The sequence below is a fragment of the Poeciliopsis prolifica genome, unplaced genomic scaffold (genome assembly GCF_027474105.1).
Source record: "Poeciliopsis prolifica strain line A6 unplaced genomic scaffold, Auburn_PproV2 SCAFFOLD045, whole genome shotgun sequence".
In the NCBI taxonomy this organism is placed as follows: Eukaryota; Metazoa; Chordata; class Actinopteri; order Cyprinodontiformes; family Poeciliidae; genus Poeciliopsis; species Poeciliopsis prolifica.
Genome location: NW_026562420.1, coordinates 4,748,079 through 4,767,708, shown reverse-complemented (window position 1 = coordinate 4,767,708; position 19,630 = coordinate 4,748,079). Strand labels below are relative to the sequence as shown.

Sequence of the window (19,630 nt, the reverse complement as noted above, 5' to 3'; positions counted from 1 at the left end):
ATTAAGAGTCAGTTTCCTTCTGCTAACAATCAGAGTTTTTTTGATGGACGTTATACTGTTGCGGTCAGTGAGCGTGGTTGGAAAACTTTGGGAATGTTGCAGATCTGAGAGAAAATGGGCCCTCCATCTACTTCATTTCTAATGAAATTGGTGCCAAATGTTAAAGTTTGCAGAGGTCGTCAAAAGTCAGCTACATCACTTCAATAAATGATTTAAAACAATATTTTTGATGTTAACTGGAGGTTTTGTTAGAGAAAAGTCTAAAGATTTTTGTGTAACTTATGTATGCATATATACTCATATATATAAATACATTGGAATTTATATGTATGATTCAAATTTTACTACAATCATTTCTATCCAATTAATTAAAATACAGAAAAGAAGATTTTAGTGGTATTTTTTTTCTTTTTTCTTTCTCTGGAATGACTGTGCCACATGAAAGCCCTATGGAGTAACTCTGACAGTCATGCCTCAGAACCACAGCAGTCCAATTGAGTCTCTTACCTTCCAGAGAAATGTTACCAGACAAGAGAAGGGGGAAAAAAGCAAAAGTCACTGCTAAGAGCATTGAACACAGTTATTTTGGGTACAGATCACAAATATTTCATTCAAATTCACCTAATTTAGATATAAGAGACATATTTTAATATACATCTAAAATCTTTTTTTTTCTTTTAAGTTAAGTCCAGTTCACACTACATGATTTTAGAAAAGTCGGCCGATTCTGAAAACATGAGAGAGAGAACACACACTAGCCAATTTAAAATCGTAGGTGTAACGGGTTTGATTGTAGAGTGTGAGGTTTCACTCGAACACATTCTAATTCCAGATACGAAATCCCTTCAAATTAAAATTCTGCGCTACCACAGCTGAATTTAGAGTAAACAAACAATCATGGACAACAACGTTGAAGCGGTAACTTTAGTTTAACCCAAAAAAGACCTGACCAAAAATCAAAGCTTTGGATTAAGAACTGAGACATCGCGAGCAAGGATTATGTTTGTTGCATCGCAACATGGAGGTGAGGTTTTTTTCTTTTTATCATAAAAAATACTGTTTTGAATTTTTCGGTTTTGTCGTTTAATTAACTGTTACCGTTTACGTATAATTTTATAATTTTTCATTATTTATGTTGTTGTAGAATATGCATATAACGGAATGACTGAAACATCAGAGCAGCTTAAAGTAGAAGAAAGCATTTCCTGCATATTCGTTATTAAAAAATCAGATGGCAGTTTCCTTTTCCCCCAACTGACTGCGAAAGCTTAACGTATTCCAGCTCCTTTAATTGAAACTTATTGTATTGTTTAAAATTGTATTATGACTGCAGAATAAAATCAAATGCGCCATTTCAACCAAAGATTGGAATGCGCTTCTCAACCAGATGTACTCTGTGCAGTAATTTTATAATTATCTTTCCTTTAAAAAAAACAACAAAAAAATGATCCAATAGCATGCTGTTCCGAATAAGGATAAAGTTTTACTTATAGTTTTATGAGATCTAATTAAGCACATTTCATTCACCATAGCAGCGGTCCCGACGTTCCACCGACTGGACCCGATCAGTCGTAACACACCACACACTACAGGATGATTGGTTACGATTGTTGGAAGTGACAATCTTAGAACTCAGAACGTTCTAAGATTGTCGTAAGGGCAAAATTGGGGAAAAAAAATCGTGTAGTGTGAACTGGGCTTTACATGCTGCAGCTTTGAGCAGACGTTCTGTGTTGAGCAGCGCTCCATATATGAAATATTACTACCAGTAGCGGCATTCCAACAGCAGGAGCAGAACCAGCACCTTACACCGCCAGCTCAAAGACTTGAATTATTTTTCAGGTTATTTGTTTAGCTTTCTGACCGTGATGCTAATCCAGGTGAGTGTTGGCAGTTGTGCGCTGCTTTACCTGCTGTCTGGTAGCTCTTAATGTCCTTTCTTTTAAGGACATTAAAAGCCTCAATGAGCCTCGATGTAGCCAAACTCCGTCAAGTATTTGTTTTTGAAATGCCATGTTAGATTGTGTTGATGCACTGTAACGTACTTCACCCCGAGATAGATTTCACGCAAACGTCCCCATTCACTCTCAGACTGTTATAGTTGCAGACAATTTGTTGCTGTGCTCTTGTACAGTCTGATGGAAAGAGGACATCAGTAGCACACGCAGGTGATCGGCAACAAGAGACATTGTTCGGCGATCTCCCATCAGACATTTTTTCACAGAAATCAGCATATTATGATCGGTGGTCGATTAATCAGCACCCCTCCACACCCAATGGGTCTTGCTGGGTTGCCCTTTGAAAGGGATCTATATCTTAGATTGTAATGATTTGCTCAGAGTTTGTAGCAATTGAACGGAGGACAGATGGGGCTCAATAGACCTGAAAACTAGCTATTTTAGCCTTTCAGGGGAATCAACATTAATAAGAGGAATTGAGGTTTTACCCAGAATTTACTCTGAAGTCTTTCAGTCCTACCTGAGAAGTTGCGAGTGGCAAGTATAGTCGTCAGGATGGCACCCTTCAGAAAACAATGGGTGAGAAAAAAAACTTAGTTGAACAAGATCTGGAAAATATCTAAACATCTATTTCAGGAAAAAAACTCTTCTGATTTCAAGCAGCAAAGTGAACAAAGCCTGTTCAGAAGTTCAGAACAGGCTTTTACCTTCAGTTTCCTTCTGGCATTGAATTTCTTGAGGCACTCCACTGTTTCCTGTCTGTGCACCATGGAGGCCACGGTGGAGCGTTGCTATGAATACAAAGACAGTAAGGCATCAAAAATGGCTCTTGGAAAATCAGATGAGTCATGGAGGTTGAGAACCAAGGAAGTGGTATATGTCTATGATACTTACACAGATCCAGGGGTGTTTGAGAGCATCTGCAGCAGTTACTCTCTTAGCTGGATTGATGGTTAGCATCTTATTGATCAGGTCTTTGGCCTCAGCGGTCACTGTGTCCCATTCTGGAGAGGGGAACTGTTAGGAAGAAGACATAAAGGTCAGCTATGCACATTTAATCCCTACCTTCAGTTAATTTCTTAGGTTGCACACTTGAAAAACTAACAAATTAATGTTATGGAGCCCCTAAACCAGAGGTCTCAAACTCCTTACCAGACCTCTGGTAAGGTAAGCTTATTTATATAGCACATTTTCAGCAACAAGGCAGTTCAAAGTGCATTACATGAATTAAAAAGAAATACAAACTAGATGTCTCTGCTCCAATATTAGGTCATTAGTAGAGCTCTGCAGAACTGGCCTGTAAGCTAGTGAGGCACTGCAGCCATTTAATTCAAGTGTGTAGGACAAGGGACACATCTAAACGTTCCACAACTCTGGCCCTTAAGGACTTGAGATCATTGCTGCTTGAGATCATTGTCCAAGGGGTGTTGGCTTCAAAATTTCATGGACTTGTTTCTAAAGAGAACACACAAGTGGGCTGATTTCTCTCTGGAGTTTTATCATGAACATTCAAGGCAGGTGGTACAAGTCAAGCAAGGGCAAGCCCCAGTTCACTTTTTGGTTTGCTAGCAACAACTTGTTATGTAACATGTACCTCAGCAGATTCCAACATACTTGGGTGTCCTTCACTCCTCAAAGGCCCACCTGTTCTCAATGTGGAGTCAAAGTGGACATCTGCTGGATGCGTTTGCAATTAGGTTTATGCCTTTTTCCAAAAATTATAGGCTAATTTTTACAGGGTTCTGCTTGGCAGGAAGCAGTGTTCACATCAAGCTGATTTGTATGAGACACCAAGCTGGTAAGGTTGAGTCAACACACAGTTGCGGGAATACATGGTGTGACTGCCACTCTCACTGCAGCTCTGGCTGTTGTGAAGTGGTTGCCCTGAGGGAGAAAAAAATGGCGCTAGGCACCCAACTGGCTCATCAAACTTGATGGCATCCATTGTGATTGTGGGAAATGAAGAAATTAGTAATGAGAAATTCTGGCAGTCGGTAGGCTTGACAATGAAATCTCAACTGTCCACAGAGCCAAGTTCTCAGAATACATACAGTATGCCTGAGTATGTGGGACTGCCTAAAAATAAAAAAAGATTGGGGTGGAGTTAAAAAAAGAAAATGAGAAAAAGAGGAAATTGTGGATAAAAGAGGAAAGTATTTTGCCAAAGTATTTGGCAAAATACTGCCAAAAAATACTGCCAAGTATTTTGGCAGTATTTTGGATATTTACAACAAAAATACTAATCAATAATTATCCATCAACTGATATGAAATGCTTACAACATGATACATTTTTCAGCTATCTTGGTTGTTTATCATATTGGTTATATTGATTGGTGTCATTTTAGATAATGTGTCACTATTGGCTATAATTTAAAAAAAATAAAAATAAAAATTGAGGTGAATTTGGATAATTGGATACTGCAATGCGCCCTCCTGAAATAGGAGGGAACAGAATTTCACACAAGACTGGTACTGAATGTGAAACCACTACCAACAACGAACGAAGTTCGTCTCCTAAACCTCTGGTGCCTAATTGGAGACACTACCACACAGTTGTTGGTAGTGGTTTCACACTCAGTACTGACAGAAATGTGATCCGACCACATATCTCTGGTCGGACCACACTATCCAACCAGAGATATGGTTACTGTATGGTTGCTTGTTTGTCTGTATTAAAAATACAGAAATAACCAATAAATATATTCATCCATCCATCCATCCATCGTCTACCGCTTATCCGAGGTTGGGTCACGGGGGTAGCAGCTTAAGAAGTGAGGCCCAGACTTCCCTCTCCCCAGCCACTTCTTCCAGCACCTCCGGGGAAATCCCGAGGCGTTCCCAGGCCAGCTGAGAGACGTAGTCCCTCCAGCGTGTCCTGAGTCTTCCCCGGGGCCTCCTCCCGGTGGGACGCGCCCGAAACATCTCACCAGGGAGGCGTCCAGGATGCATCCTGACCAGATGCCCGAGCCTCAACTGGCTCCTCTCGATGTGGAGGAGCAGCGGCTCTACTCTGAATCCCTCCCGGATGACCGAGCTTCTCACCCCATCTCTAAGGGAGAGCCCAGCCACCCTACAGAGGAAACCCATTTCGGCTGCTTGTAACCGAGATCTCGTTCTTTCGGTCATTACCCAAAGCTCATGACCATAGATGAGGGTAGGAACGTAGATCGAAAGGTAAATCGAGAGCTTCGCTTTTTGACTCAGCTCTCTCTTCACCACGACAGACCGGTACAGCACCCGCTTCACGGGCGCTGTACCGGTCCGTACCGGTACAGGCGGATCGCTGCACCGATCCGCCTGTCCGCCTGAGTCCAACCCTCACCGAGAACGAGCCCGACTTATTGCCAGTAATGCGGACCGGACTCTGACACCGGTCATACAGGGACCTGACAGCCCGTATCAAAGGGCCCGGTACCCCATACTTCCGGAGAGCCCCCCACAGGGCACCCTGAGGGACACGGTCAAACACCTTCTACAAGTCCACAAAGCACATGTAGACTGGTTGGGGGAACTCCCATGCACCCTCCAGGACCCTGCTGAGGGTGTAGAGCTGGTACAGTGTTCAACAACCAGGACGAAAACCACACTGCTCCTCTGAAATCCGAGGTTCGACTATCCGACGTACCCTCCTCTCCAGTACCCCCGAATAGACCTTGCCAGGGAGGCTTAAGAGTGTGATCCCTCTATAATTGGAGCACGCTCTCCAATCCCCCTTTTTAAACAGGGGGACCACCACCCTGGTCTGCCAATCCAGGGGAACTGCCCCCGATATTCATGCGAAACTGCAGAGTCGCGTTAACCAACACAACCCTACAACATCCAGAGCCCTAAGATACTCCGGGCGAATCTCATCCACCCCCAGGGCCCTGCCACCGAGGAGCTTTTTAACTACCTCGTCCCCAGACATTGGAAAGCCCAACCCAGAGTCCCTAGGCTCAGCTTCCTCAATGGAAGGCATGTTGGTGGGATTGAGGAGGTCTTCAAAGTACTCCGCCCACCGACCCACAACGTCCCGAGTCGTGGTCAGCAGCACACCACCCCCACTGTAAACAGTGTTGGTGCTGCACTGCTTCCCCCTCCTGAGAAGCCGGATGGTGGACCAGACTCGCCTCGAAGCCATACGGAAGTCTTTCTCCATGGTCTCTCCAAACTCCTCCCACGCCCGAGTTTTTGCCTCAGCAACCACCAGAGCCGCACGCCGCTTCGCCCGCCGGTACCCATCAGCTGCTTCCGGAGTCCCACAGGCCAAAAAGGCCCGATAGGACTCCTTCTTCAGCCTGACAGCATCCCTCACCGAAGGTGTCCACCAATGGGTGCGAGGGTTGCCGCCACGACAGGCAGCCTTGAGACCACAGCTCCGATAAGCCGCCTCGACAATGGAGGCACGGAACATGGTCCACTCAGACTCAATGTCCCCCGTCTCCCTGGGGACATGTTCAAAGCTCTGCCGGAGATGGGAGTTAAAGCTCCGTCTCACAGGGGACTCCGCCAGACGTTCCCAGCAGACCTTCACAACACGTTTGGGCCTGCCAGGTCTGACCGGCATCCTCCCCCACCACCGGAGCCAACTCACCACCAGGTAGTGGTCAGTGGACACTCTTCACTCGAGTGTCCAAGACATACGCCCGCAGATCCGACGAAACGATGACAATAAATATATGTTGGAAAAAAAAGAAATCCTCCATTAGGTCAACTTCCTTTCAGGCCGTGACTCACCATCACTGACTGCCAGCTGGCCCTGAGGAAGAAAATGATGTGGTCTCGGCTCTGGACCTCGGCTTGGTCATTACAATACAGACAAGCACACACACCCTCAGAGTAAAACTCACATCATAAGCTCCAGCTTTAATCTGCTGGTACAATCTATGCTGGTCCTCATCCCAGAACGGAGGGTATCCTACCAGCAGAATATAGAGGATCACCCCTAAAAACACAAAAACAAACAAGATAGTGGAAAAAGAGCTTTATAACAAAGATAATCTGCACATGAAAGCATAAATTAAAAGTAAGTCAGGATAAAGTGTAATTAAAGGAGACTTCATTGGATGCAAAATTAAAAGCAAAGAAGAAAATTTCATGTTCAAAAGTGTATTTTATTACAGAATTGATCATTTTTTCTGATTATTATTTGATCCCTTCATTCAGACAAATGTTTGCACACAGAGTGCCAGTTATTGAGAAACCATAGTGAAAGGAACCAAACAGGAAACAGCTGAACACTGTATAATCAAAGGACAACCCGCTCAATGATTGTGTTTGCTGGTGCTACCTGGAGTGGTGTTTCTGATTGGTCGGCTGATTGTCAGGAAAAGATGAAAGGCTACTGATACTGTGTGTTCATTTGGTAAGCGCAAGTGTGTCCAAAAGAGTGTGTGTGTGAGTGAGTGGTACATCTCAGATCCAGGTAGCTTGGCCAATCGGACCTGTGTGACGTGGCTGTCAGCACCCATTAATTCAAGAGCTTACTGGGCACACACACACACATGCACGTACATACGCACTCACACACACGCACACAAATCTACAGAGCAGAAAGAAACTGGATATGAGCAACTATACTAAATATAGTGCTCATTCAATCTAATTTATGAACATATTTATGGTGATATTTACATTCAGCTGTCCAACACATTCAATGGCCAACCCAGTCATCTGCTTCTCCACTGCAATACATTAGCTGTGTTGTATCTTTGAAACTGTAAATCATGTTAATTATTGCAGTGATAATACACAACCACCTTCTAGCAGGATACGACTGTATTTTATCATTACAGTGCAGAAAATCTCTGTTGTATTTTGATCCATTTACTGTCAATGGCTACTTTCACACCACCTGCTCCTGATGTTCAATTCCACATATTTGCTGAAATATTATTTTCTATTTGGTCATTTACACTTGAATAATGGGACTGCAATTAGACTTCTGTGAGAACAGTTTATGACTCATGTGATCAGAAGAACAGACATAACAGACATACAGAAGCAGGGACGGCCCAAAGCATATGTAAACTAAGCAGCCCCAGGGGTGACTACGGAGCCAAGTGGGACTGATTTTTTCTGTTATTGTTACTTATTTTTAGTAATAATATGATTCTATTACACACAATTTCACTATAAAGTTGTATATATGTCTGTGTGTGTGTGTGTAGCACGTTTTTCTAAATATAGAAGTGAAATGTGCAGAAAGCCTTACCACAGGCCCACATATCCACAGGCTTGCCATATGGATCTTTCCTCAGGACCTCTGGAGACAAATACCCTGGTGTGCCTGCAAAACCTGAAACAGACAAACACACATTAATATTAAACTGGGCCATTTGCGATGTGAGAAAGTCCATTTAAAACCTCTCAGTAACAAGTAGTTCACTGGACCCAGAGATTAATGCCCCAAAAAGCCAGGTTTGTAAGTCGAGGTCAACAAGCTGGAAGAAAGAAAAACACTTAGCACCATGTAGAGCCCCTGGCTCAGCGTCAGCACCATGCTGTCTAGTTTTAAACTGGCCTCACAGTACCATCACATCCTTAGGCAAAGAGAAGGAACACAACTTAAAGTAAAGTCAGAACACAACATGAAATGGTTCCAGTTAGAAACTGGTGCTCAGGGATTGGACTAATTATTTCGCTGGTCTATAGGGAATGGGGAGAGAGAAATCATTCTGAAGTGAAGCCAAAAGGAATCTGAGATGAGAGTCATCTCAGATTCCACACCTAAGCTCTTCAGAAAGCTAAATAAACTAATACAGTGGTATAGGAATAAGCCAAGAACTGGCATAGATTATTATCAAAAGCATCTGATGGAGAAAAACCAGATACATTCCACTATTTGCACCCATGCCAATGACGATAATTCCCCCATATTCAAATCCACCTAATTCTTGGTGGTGATGCTATTGGATTAATTTTTTGGGGGGAATTTTCTGTGATCAATCTGAGCTTATTTTTATACCTACTCATATGTAGCAAGTTCTCTTTTTTCAATAACTGATTTTCTGTTATGTCAAGTTTCTTAACTTTTACCTGGTTTCATTAATCTACCAACATTCTTTAAATAGTCAGTATTATACACTTCCCAGGCACATAATGTTGTTTTGTAGCATTGCATCCAGTAACTGTTCCCTTCAGTTGTTAAAAACTGCTATATTGATTAAATATGACTTAGAAGAAATTTGACTTCAAAATTTACACCTTGAAATTAGGCTTCTGTCTCTTTAAAAACGTCTGCTCTTTTTGAAACTCTGCCTTCAGTAAATCATCACAACATGGCTACTCTATTAACTCTTTGACATTATTTTTTACCAGTGTTGCACTGGAAAGTAGCTTGTATATGGAGCTCAGCAGGTTTTTGCCAGCAGCGTTTGGCATCACCTGGTGGAACTGAAGGAGTTGCAGGGGAAGACTGCTCTGCCAGAAACTGCAGCTCTGAGGAGAAGCTGCTCCTTGAAGGTGGAGTTAGGTCCATTTGGTGTTTTGCAGTTGAATGGTTGCAATGAAGATTAAAGGATTCCTCAAACATGCATGAAAGAATTAAGGTAACACTCCAGATATGTTTATGATGAAGGGATAACATTAAAACATAATGTAAAGCTGATTTAATGTAATACTGCTCCTTTCAAAGCTGAAAATTACTGAACATGACTATTTGACTAAATACAAAAATCCTCAACCAATGTATTTGTTGGCTGACTGTGCTGCTATTCAGGCTTTCAATGAGAAACCTAGGTGCCTGGGGTTTGTGCAGAGGACAAGGATTGGGTTGGGGTTTTGGTGCCCTACATCTCACCTGGAGGCTGCTGATCCCTTGCATATCTGCACAAGGTAGGTACGCCCCACACAGACCTGCCTCAGTGTGGGGCGTATTGGCTTCTATGGGCTGGTGTCTTGTGTTCATATGCATGTACTCCCTAGTGTAGCAGCCGCTCTACTGTTCTCACAACATTGCACCTCCAGGTGACAAATTCACATACCCGCACAAAACAAGCACACTTACTTCTACACATACGATTATCATCCCACACAGGTGCTTCCACATGGCTTGACTTTATGATGTAGATGAGAGTGGGATTTCTTTTTTGTAGAGAAAATTAGCCCTGGCACACGTAGGTAACGAGCTTCTCTATATGGTAGGCCTGAAAATATGGCTGCTGAGAGCAGATCAGGAATGATTTTTGGGTTCAGAAGTAATGAGTTACCTCGTTTTACGTGAAAACGTTCCGTACCACTCAGTGGAAACAAGTGGTACAGCCCTGGGACGTATACGCCATTTTATGGAGTGGCGTATTCAGAAGAGCTTTTCCACTACCAGTTGGATCCTCAAAGGGAGAGGGATGATGAGGTTAAACCAAAACACTTAAAGCCCAGTTCACACAACACAATTTTACAATAGTCGGCCGATTCTTAAAACGTGAGAAACCACACACTAGTCAATTTAAAAGCAATAATTTGATCGTTTTTCTGTCCTTTATTTAAAAAGAAACGATCCAATAGCATGCCGCTCCGAACAAGGATAAAGCTTTACTTCTGGTTTGATGAGATCTAATTACCTTTAAAGCACATTACTGTCATGTTCCGGGTTTTCTCCTGTGTTTATTTTGTGTTTTCAGTGTCCTGAGTCTCCTCGTTGTCCTGTCTTCCCTTTGGGAAGACAGGAAGGGAACAAGTGAGTCGTGTTCCCTTGATTACCCTCAGTGTATTTAATCCCTCCTGTGTCCTTTGTTCCTCGTCGGGTCCTTGTCACTGTTTGTCATTGTCGTCGCCTTGTCCATTCGTTAGACTTGTGCTACCGGTGTGAGCCCTGGCTTCCGTTCAGCCGTGCTGCCAGGTTTGTTGGACTGTTTTGTCATTAAATCTTTGTCATTCACCATATCCTGGGTCTGTGAGCGTCTGCCTCACCACCACTCACTCCACAAATTTATGACAATTTCATTCATCAAGGGCATTGTAATTCACCACCGTAAAGCTAAGCTTTTGACTCTTCAGAGAGCCCGTCAGTAAAAAAATAATGTTTAACATCTTGCTCTTCACACAGCGTTTTCTGATTGGCTGTGTGTCACATTCACCAGGCTGCCTTCTCGCTCCAGTCGGGGGAACGCCACAGACACTGCGATGAACGAGCCAAGACGATCAAACATGTTGAATATCCCCGATTTTAGATCAAAGTGGTAAAGACGTTCTACCGACTGGACCCGATCAGTCGTAACACACCACACACTACAGGAAGTGACAATCTTAGAACTCAGAATGTTCTAAGATTGTTGTAAGGGCAAAATGGGGTCAAAAACTCGTGTAGTGTGAACTGGGCTTAACATGACATCCTTCAAATGTAACAACAAATATGTTGCATTGGTATGTATAGTGTTTGTCACAAGTAATTTCATTTTTCTGTCTCCCAATCCATGGACAGTGATGTGTGACACCAGAAGCTCCACCCTAACCATAAGGTACCATTGTCCTCTGAACTTATAACTGAATTGGAGCTGTATGGCTTGCTTTTACAATGGAAATGGACAAATCATCAGCTTTCTAAAATAATGGCCTAAGTCTTACTTAACAAAAAGTGTTTTTTATGTTGCCTAAATCATCTTTTGGCAAGAAAGAGATGGCCATGTTTTGCTTAAGTTCAGCCAAAAATGACTTGGGCCGTTACATTGGGAACGTGACAAAATAGCAAACTTCTGACAGCTATAGCTTGCTAGGAGCTGCGCATAACAATAGAGTTGAAGAAGCATCTAAATACACTGAGATAGTCAGAGGCCATTCATGTTACATTTTTCAGGCTGTCCTCCCAATGTATGAAAGAAGAAAGCTTGGATGTGACTATATTATTCCGTTGAAGATATAAAAGATTCTATTTGTACATGTTCTGCAAGAAACTGTTTGTACGTGCAAGAATTCTTCACCAGAAGTCATACACATAACTCCAGCAAAGTTAATCATATGAATAAGATGGACCTTTCTAATGAATGGCTTTCGCTGAGAGATGTACGGTTTTCTCTACTTTTGGTGCTTATTGTTCCTCAGGAACTCAGTTTGGCAATGTAGTTAGCAAGTATTTAATTCATAGTGGATTTAATCTAAACTTCCTTATGATTTTCTTGGACTGAGAGGTATGATTAATTTAACTGCATAGATATGTGGAAGAAGCAGGGAAAAAAAGTACTACCTATCTCACTCAAACAAAAAAAAAGCTTGTACTTACCAAACCATGCCTGCTGGTCTCCCTGCACTTCTATAGCCAGGCCAAAATCAGCCAGCTTAACTGCTGCTCCCTTCAGCTTGCTGGCTAGCAGCAGGTTCTCTGGCTTGGATCGGAGAAACAAAATATACCTTTAGTATTTCACAGCAGCACAATCATGTAACAATAAGTTCAAAAGTTGGAACCAAAAGTAAAGGTGGAAAAGTTGTGAAGGGTTTCCCCCAGTGTATTATAAGCCAGACGGACCGTGTTGGTGCCACGACCACTAGGCTTAGTAAGTTTTCTCGGGGAAACCCTATTATCGTTTCCTGATGATATGAAAGACTAGAGTTAGCGCTCAGCTGAGCTAGAATCCAAACTGCTAAATAACCAACTCATGCCTCAGAGTAATAAGCTGACTTCAGTAAGGGGACGTGAGCGTCTGATCTCCAAACAGCTGAGTGGGGAGATGCTGATGGATTCTGCTTAAACAGAAAGAAGCAGATACTTGGAAGAATGTGACTAATGCCGAGATGGAAAAGGCTTCAGAGAAGGTGAATCACACACAAAAAAAATGCAATTTCTGGAATTAGCCAAACTCTAACAGACTGTAAAATAACAACAAAGGTAAAAAGTGATCATTTACTCCCATTCATTTATTCAATGAATGTTCAGAAATGGAGGTTTGACAATAAGTTCTTCCCATAAATGAGTTATACGGAGGACAAGTAGATATGGATGGTGAATCTGAGAGGAAGTTGATAATATGACTTGTTTTTCATCTACAGAAGCAATCACTGTTCAACCAGCAAGACCCTGGTCCCAAAACTGAGAAAACATTTCAATGATATGCAGGAGGGGGAGCTCATTTCCAGCTCACATCACTCTTCCTGGTAGCTGCTGAAATTAAGTTGGGTCCGATATGAAAAACCATACCATGCATACGGAATGAAGAGCTGAATGCCCAGCACACACTGCGTTCTTTGAAGGTTGGAGTTGGATTAAGGTGAAATTAGCACATCTGAAAACATAAGATGTCGTGGCCATTTATGTTACATTTTGTGAATTGTAATTTCTACTAATTTAGTTTTCTTCCACTTACAAGTGGATAGTTAGAATATATTTGAGTTGATTTGTAATTAATTTTTATATTTGGAATTGTTTAGATTATGTTGTTAATTGTTAGACCCTTACATTAAATTAATGGAATTAATGTGTTGACGGGAGGTTGTAAATAATTTTTTGACCACTTTTTTGGACACTTTTTAGGAACACTTTGGAGATTATTTTTTGTTTTGACTAAGTTTTAAGACACTTCAGTAATTATTTTTGTCACTTCTTTTGCAAGAAATAAATCAGATTTTTTTTTTCAAACATTCAAGTTGGAAGTGCTTTCAAATCAAACCACCTGTCAACACCCACGGCCTTGATTGGAAATTTTGGTTTTTGGAAATAGAAGGCCACAACATAAGATGATGCTCTCAGGAATGACCTGGTCAATAGGGGTGCACCGATAAAGTGGCCAGCCAATAAAGTGGTCCCGATTTCCTTAGTTTTGAGTTATTGGTCAAAACTTGCAAGAAAAATGTACCTTATGCACCAATCTACTCTACCTCCACATTAGACTGAAAATCAGTTAATGTCCCCTTGAAATAGTGGGTCGACCCACCAAGTCACGTCTCTATATGTGGTCAACAATAGTCACCCCACCCTTCAAGTGCTTCACACAACATTTTAGTCATTCACACACTACAAGCCAGCAGTCTGACTCAGAGGTGAGATTGCCAAGCACAGTTGTCACTGTGCCAAGTTGTGTCCTTGTCTTGCCCAAGGACACAACGACAGAGGCAGGTGGAGGGTGGATCGAACCAGATCCACCCTCCTGTTGATTGTAGGGTGAACTCCTGCCACCGTTGCCCTATGAAATATGGTAAATGGACTTTGTACTTGTATGGCGCTTTATCAAGTCCAGAGGATCCCAAAACAATTCACACTACAGTCATTCACCCATTCACTCACACACTGTTGGTGCCAAGTTACTTGATAGTAGACACAGCTGTGCCACAATCGACGTGCGTGTACATGTGTGTGTTTTCTCCATTATTTGTTGATGGGCTAATTTGTTTCCCTGTAGTTGTTTGTCTTAGAGTTTTGACAACAAGCCATTGCAGCTGCCTAGCAATAGCCAATCAGGTCACTAAGAGGCAGCAGTCATCCAATGCAAAAAGCAAGCTTATTCTTCCTGACAGTAAACAAAACCTTGCACACACACCTGCTGCATTTGGTTGCCAAATGAGATCTTTCTGAACAAATCACATTCAGGAACATTCACTTTAGAAATTTAGAAGAAAAAAAGTTGAATGCAACATGATTCTAATTCAAATTGTTCACAGGAAATGTATTCTAAATATACATCAGCTGAATTTTCAAACCAAATAGTTTGGCAATTAAGTTAGAAAAAGATTGATTGGATGTAGAAGTGAAGAACCAGCCAAAAGTAGAACAAGAGGCAGAGTGAGGTGACAGAACACGGACGTAAACATGTGTCCACTCACCTTGAGGTCACGGTGAACCACACCCATCTGGTGGCAGTGGAGCACAGCCTCTAGGATCTGTTGAATGCAATGACTGCATGCAAACACCAGAGGGCCTCCAGTTAGTGACAAGTTCTTACATACTATACATGCCTGTGCTTGCTTTGACACTTGGGCAGCTGGTGGCCTGTTCGTGGTGAGCCCGAGCAGGAAGGTTAAGTCTGACTGACCACAATCAAGAGTCATTCATGAAAGTGATCTACATACTAAACAGGATTCTGGAGATGTTTCTCTGTGGCTGTAATAGCTGAACTAACACAGCCAATTTTCAGTTCAGGTGTCAAAACGTGGGTTTCAACCCTGACCAAGCGGAGGAAGGACCATGGAGGGGAGGAGGAAGACAGTGGTACACCTATTCCTGCTTCCCTTCTGCTCCCCATAGACCTCTCTCTCCTTACAAAGATGTTAGTTTGAGCCATAATGCAGACCATCAGGATTTTATTAACACTGAAAATTCTTTACTCTGGTGCTAATGAAGACACTTTACAGTATTACTTTAACCACTGGTGGTCGCTGCTAACTAAAAAGCTAGTTGTGCTAAACTTACAGAACTAATTATCAACATCAGTTTCACTGATGCGTAAGTGCTAAGCTGAAATGGTGTTTAGTGGAAGCTAATGCTAGCCAGTTTCTGGTTCTGCTGTCATGTTGGTGGGGAGTTTTCCTTTACACTGTTGCTATGTGCTGGTCAGGAGGGGTGAATTCTGCAACTCAATGACTCGATGCAACCTGAAGGGTTTACCCAAGAAGGAAAACCTTTTAAACTAATTGTAATGCTAAACAGTGCTTGACTGATAAGATACATTTTGAAAATATATGTGATTTGACTTTTTTGTTTGCAGTGTCCCTTTGGATTGCATATGTTGTAGATTTTTGCTATTTATATAAAGTGAAGTTTTGTTCCTCAGCTTTTCTGCTCACTATCATCATTCTCTCCTAATCACATTTAACATCAACAGGACCATGCAGTGCAACCACAGTAACCATCCCCCTAAACACTTGAGATGCACTCATCTGGTATTAATTTCTGTCAGTCCAGACATTGAAAAAAATTCTAAATTGAAATTGATAGCATAAATGTGATGCGTACATGTGCGTAAAACTCTTTAAAATGTATGGAATTTTTTCAGTGTGCTTTAATCTAACTTAAAACATAAAAAAGAGCTTTTATACATAAAATTTTTCATTTCTACAGCTATGTCACGGTAGCCCCTCATTACTGTTTGATTCTATTATGATGTCAAAACAGCAAGCTGTCCCTCCTCTGCCTCATCACCTGTTTGGTCCCTGCCTGTGTCGGAGTGTGACTTAAACATTGGGCTACATGCATTATGTGCTCTGTGTAAAATTGAAGCAAGCAATGTCTAGCGGGCTGAAAGCACTACTCCATACATCACCTCCTTCTCTGCCAACCTGTCTCCATCTTTCTGCCACAGGTGGGCAGTGAAGCAATCTGGCAGAGCAGATGAGCAAGCAAAGGGCAGGTTCAGGGTGTGCCAGAGGCGACCCTCAGAGGAACAGTAATTGGTCGATGGATCAGGGACTTTAGAAGCAAGGCAAAGTGCCACAGTTGGGCTGAGTGGGCACTCACTGACTTTCAGGTCCCTGTGTATAATGCCATTTATGTGGCAATGATTTATACTTTCTAGAATCTGCTGTATGCAGTGACTGCAGAGGAGACAAAAACACCAGCCCAGAAGCAAAAACGAGAGGAAAAGAGAGAGTTTAGGTGATATCAGACTGACAGAATATAGAAGCACAGAAATCAGCACAGTGAACAGTTCAGCTTTCAGTGGAACTGTTGGGACTGTGGGCCTCAATGTGCTTATTATAGGGCTTAAATAACAAATATGTGTAATGTTTATGTTAAATATACTTCACTTACAAGTGAAAATATATTTAAATAATCAAAACTGGCCTCCCCATTGTTTTTCAAAGCAGATAAATCATTTGAAACACAGGAAGGCAATAAGTCACTATTGTCTATTGAGGACAACATGCCACCTCTAAAAAGCTATCATTTTAAATGAAAATAAAAAAGATTTTCCTGGTAGAAAAGAACTTTGTAATATGAATATTATAAATGGCTGTGTGGCCATTTATTTGCTCCGCACTAAAAGGTTTGGGTGGGAATTCATCATTTGCACGAGATGAGACGAGTGAGCTGTGTGAATGTTTTTTTTAACTATTGTTTTTTAAAGACACTTCAACAAACACTTTTTCCCAGGCTAACTAAATTATCATATAGGTGGCTTTAAGGTAACCAACAACAAGGAGTTTGCAGCAAGAACAGTGCAAAGATCGTTAGAGAGTATAAAGATTTTATGAAAATGTAATCTCTTTTTTTCTCTCCATGTAAAAATGATTCCATCAAGACAGAACTCAGAAAAAACTGCAAAATAACTGCAAGAAAATAAGCCCCAAAAATTGGAATATTTTGGTGAATTTGTAGATGTAGCAGGTTTCTGGAGCCAGGCCACTTCCTACCTGCTTTACAGGCAGAGGATGAAATACAACAATTACAACACACACATGTTGTCATGACACAAAACAAACTGGCAGCTGACATTAATAAAACCTTTTAAATCAACAGAATCCACACCAAAACAAAATCTTATCAGATCACAATTACTAAAGTGTCATCATCTAATGATGGTGATAAACTCCAAAGCTCCTCAATGAAAAAGCATCTCAAATGGCTGAAGTGTGAACCATGAAATTAAACTCTACTAATCTGAAACAGAGGTTAGATCATCAGACCATAAAGATTGTGTTTTTAGGGGATAATATTTCATAAATCAAACTGAGATGGAGAATAAAAGAGGTCTGCCATAACGAAATAGATTAACGTCTTAAAAGCATAAGAAACACATAGGTACAAAAATTTGTGATGTGTACAGATTTCAACAATTCATACCGATACATCAAATTGTTCCATTTCTAAAGTTTGTGCTTCCATATACCTTCAAAGTACAAAGTATAACATTTTTCACCAACAAATATCATAAGATCAGACTCAACACTGACCTGGCATCAGCTTCGCTGTAGTACTCCCTGGCAACAATGTCCTCAAACAGCTCTCCACCAGTGACTCTGGTGACAAGAAAACATGTGACATAGTTTGATAAAGAGTAAAATCAGATGGTTCTTCCCATATCTGCAGAAGAAAAAAACAAAAACACACTTTATCAAATTCTACATCCAAACTGATTCTGTGCTGAAGTTAGGAGTGCACAAATACATCAGCCCAGATTTCCTTCATTTTGAAAGATTGACAAATGGCCTACTAATCTCATCTCTCTCGCAGGCAGCAGGCAGGCCCGGCGGGCCCGGGGGGCCCGGCGGGCCCTGGGGAGAACCGGGGGGGACATTGCCCATCCACAGAGTCAATCGTGCACTGGAAGTTTTCTTCTCTTTTTTTTCTTGTTTTTTACCTCAGAGTGTCCAACTATCCAACTTTCTGTTCTTCCTATCTCGATTTGATACAATAGGGGTTCCCACACCCCCTTTATCAATATACATTCATCCATTACAATTTAATCTATTGTTAACATGTCATAACATGTTTTTCCAAGCCGCCTTTAAATGTAACATGAGTGCCAAGATGCTCATGCTGGTTTTACACCTTATACAGCAGCAACAAAACATGTAGAGCTGTTCAAGTGTTGGTTAGAATCATGGCAGCAAACCAACAAAAGGCAAATACATTTGTACAGTTTCCCCCCTAAGCTAACAGAGTGAGTTGAGTAATGCTGTTGGATGCAGGTAATATTTGTTCAATGATAAGAAATTGATGTCAATACATCACATTAAGCTGGTTAACAAGAATATGCTACTAGTATAGTAGCATATTCTACTATGTAACCAGCCCTAAGTGAGCAGGTCTGGTTACATTCATATGAGAAACTTTTAGGAAAAAACTACTTATACGAGTACTTTTACTGCACTGTACTCTTTTAATTGAGTAATATTAGCATTGCTGCTCTTACTTGAGTAGACTGATATTGCCTTGATTGACTTCAGAGATTAGAAATATTAGATTCTTAAATTTGTGCAACACATAAGTTAATGTAAATTTGAGCAGAATCACTCAAGATTTTACACATGTCACTCTTTACATCCTGGCTTATTTTGTATCAATAAACATGAATATTTTACTGTAAAGGGTTTGTTTATGTATTTAGATGATGGTAAACCATAAACCAGTGCCCCCCTCAGCTAAACTCCTCTGGGACCAGGATGCTAAAATGTCTGAAAATGAACCACTCTCCTTCTCAGAAAAAGAGGGCAGAAAACAGGTATTGGTCTAAATCAGCATCAGCAGAAAGAACTGTGATTGGTGAGGAATCTGCAGTTGGTACACCACTAGCAGAAACTCCATAATTCCCATCGAACAAATACAGGTAGGAATGTGTACAGTTAAGGTCAGCAATATTAGCCCTTGGTGATTAAGCCACACAAACTTATTACCACAAAAATAACCTGAATAAAAAGTGTTCATACTTGTATTGCTTTCAAAAAAGAGAGGAAAACTCCACAAAGTTTGATCTGTATGTTGTTTTTTTATATGTTGAATTGTAACCTTGCTGCAAGGCAGCAGTGCTACCAACTGAACAGAAAATGGATGGATGGATGGATGGATGGATGGATGGATGGATGGATGGATGGATGGATGGATGGATGGATGGATGGATGGATGATGGATGGATGGATGATGGATGGATGGATGGATGGATGGATGGATGGATGATGGGTGGATGGATGGATGGATTGTAACTAGACAACTTAATATTTTGGCCATTTTTTATGGGAGTTCATCTCCAAACCAGCCTGGTCAATGCCTTCCTGTGCAATCTCACTAGAAAAAATTTCTTGCTTCCAACTCAGACGGTTTTTTTCTTCCCT

General features: G+C 41.4%; 1 protein-coding gene across 6 annotated transcripts in view; it reads right to left on the bottom strand.

Annotated features, from left to right (window-relative positions):
• The window catches only part of camk2d1 (calcium/calmodulin-dependent protein kinase (CaM kinase) II delta 1), a 78,217-nt gene that overhangs the window by 27,418 nt on the left and 31,169 nt on the right, over nucleotides 1-19,630 (bottom strand). For 5 of the 6 annotated variants that reach the window (XM_055056392.1, XM_055056394.1, XM_055056393.1 and 2 more), the window contains 8 exons: nucleotides 17,753-17,818; nucleotides 14,687-14,759; nucleotides 12,156-12,258; nucleotides 8,154-8,237; nucleotides 6,790-6,884; nucleotides 2,853-2,975; nucleotides 2,666-2,749; nucleotides 2,479-2,521 (listed from right to left, as the gene is read on the bottom strand). In XM_055056392.1, coding sequence (XP_054912367.1) covers nucleotides 2,479-2,521; nucleotides 2,666-2,749; nucleotides 2,853-2,975; nucleotides 6,790-6,884; nucleotides 8,154-8,237; nucleotides 12,156-12,258; nucleotides 14,687-14,759; nucleotides 17,753-17,818 — 671 coding nt within the window. Of the gene's footprint in view, nucleotides 1-2,478; nucleotides 2,522-2,665; nucleotides 2,750-2,852; nucleotides 2,976-6,789; nucleotides 6,885-8,153; nucleotides 8,238-10,149; nucleotides 10,434-12,155; nucleotides 12,259-14,686; nucleotides 14,760-17,752; nucleotides 17,819-19,630 lie in introns of those variants that run through there. The other variant, XM_055056396.1, reaches the window with a different exon arrangement.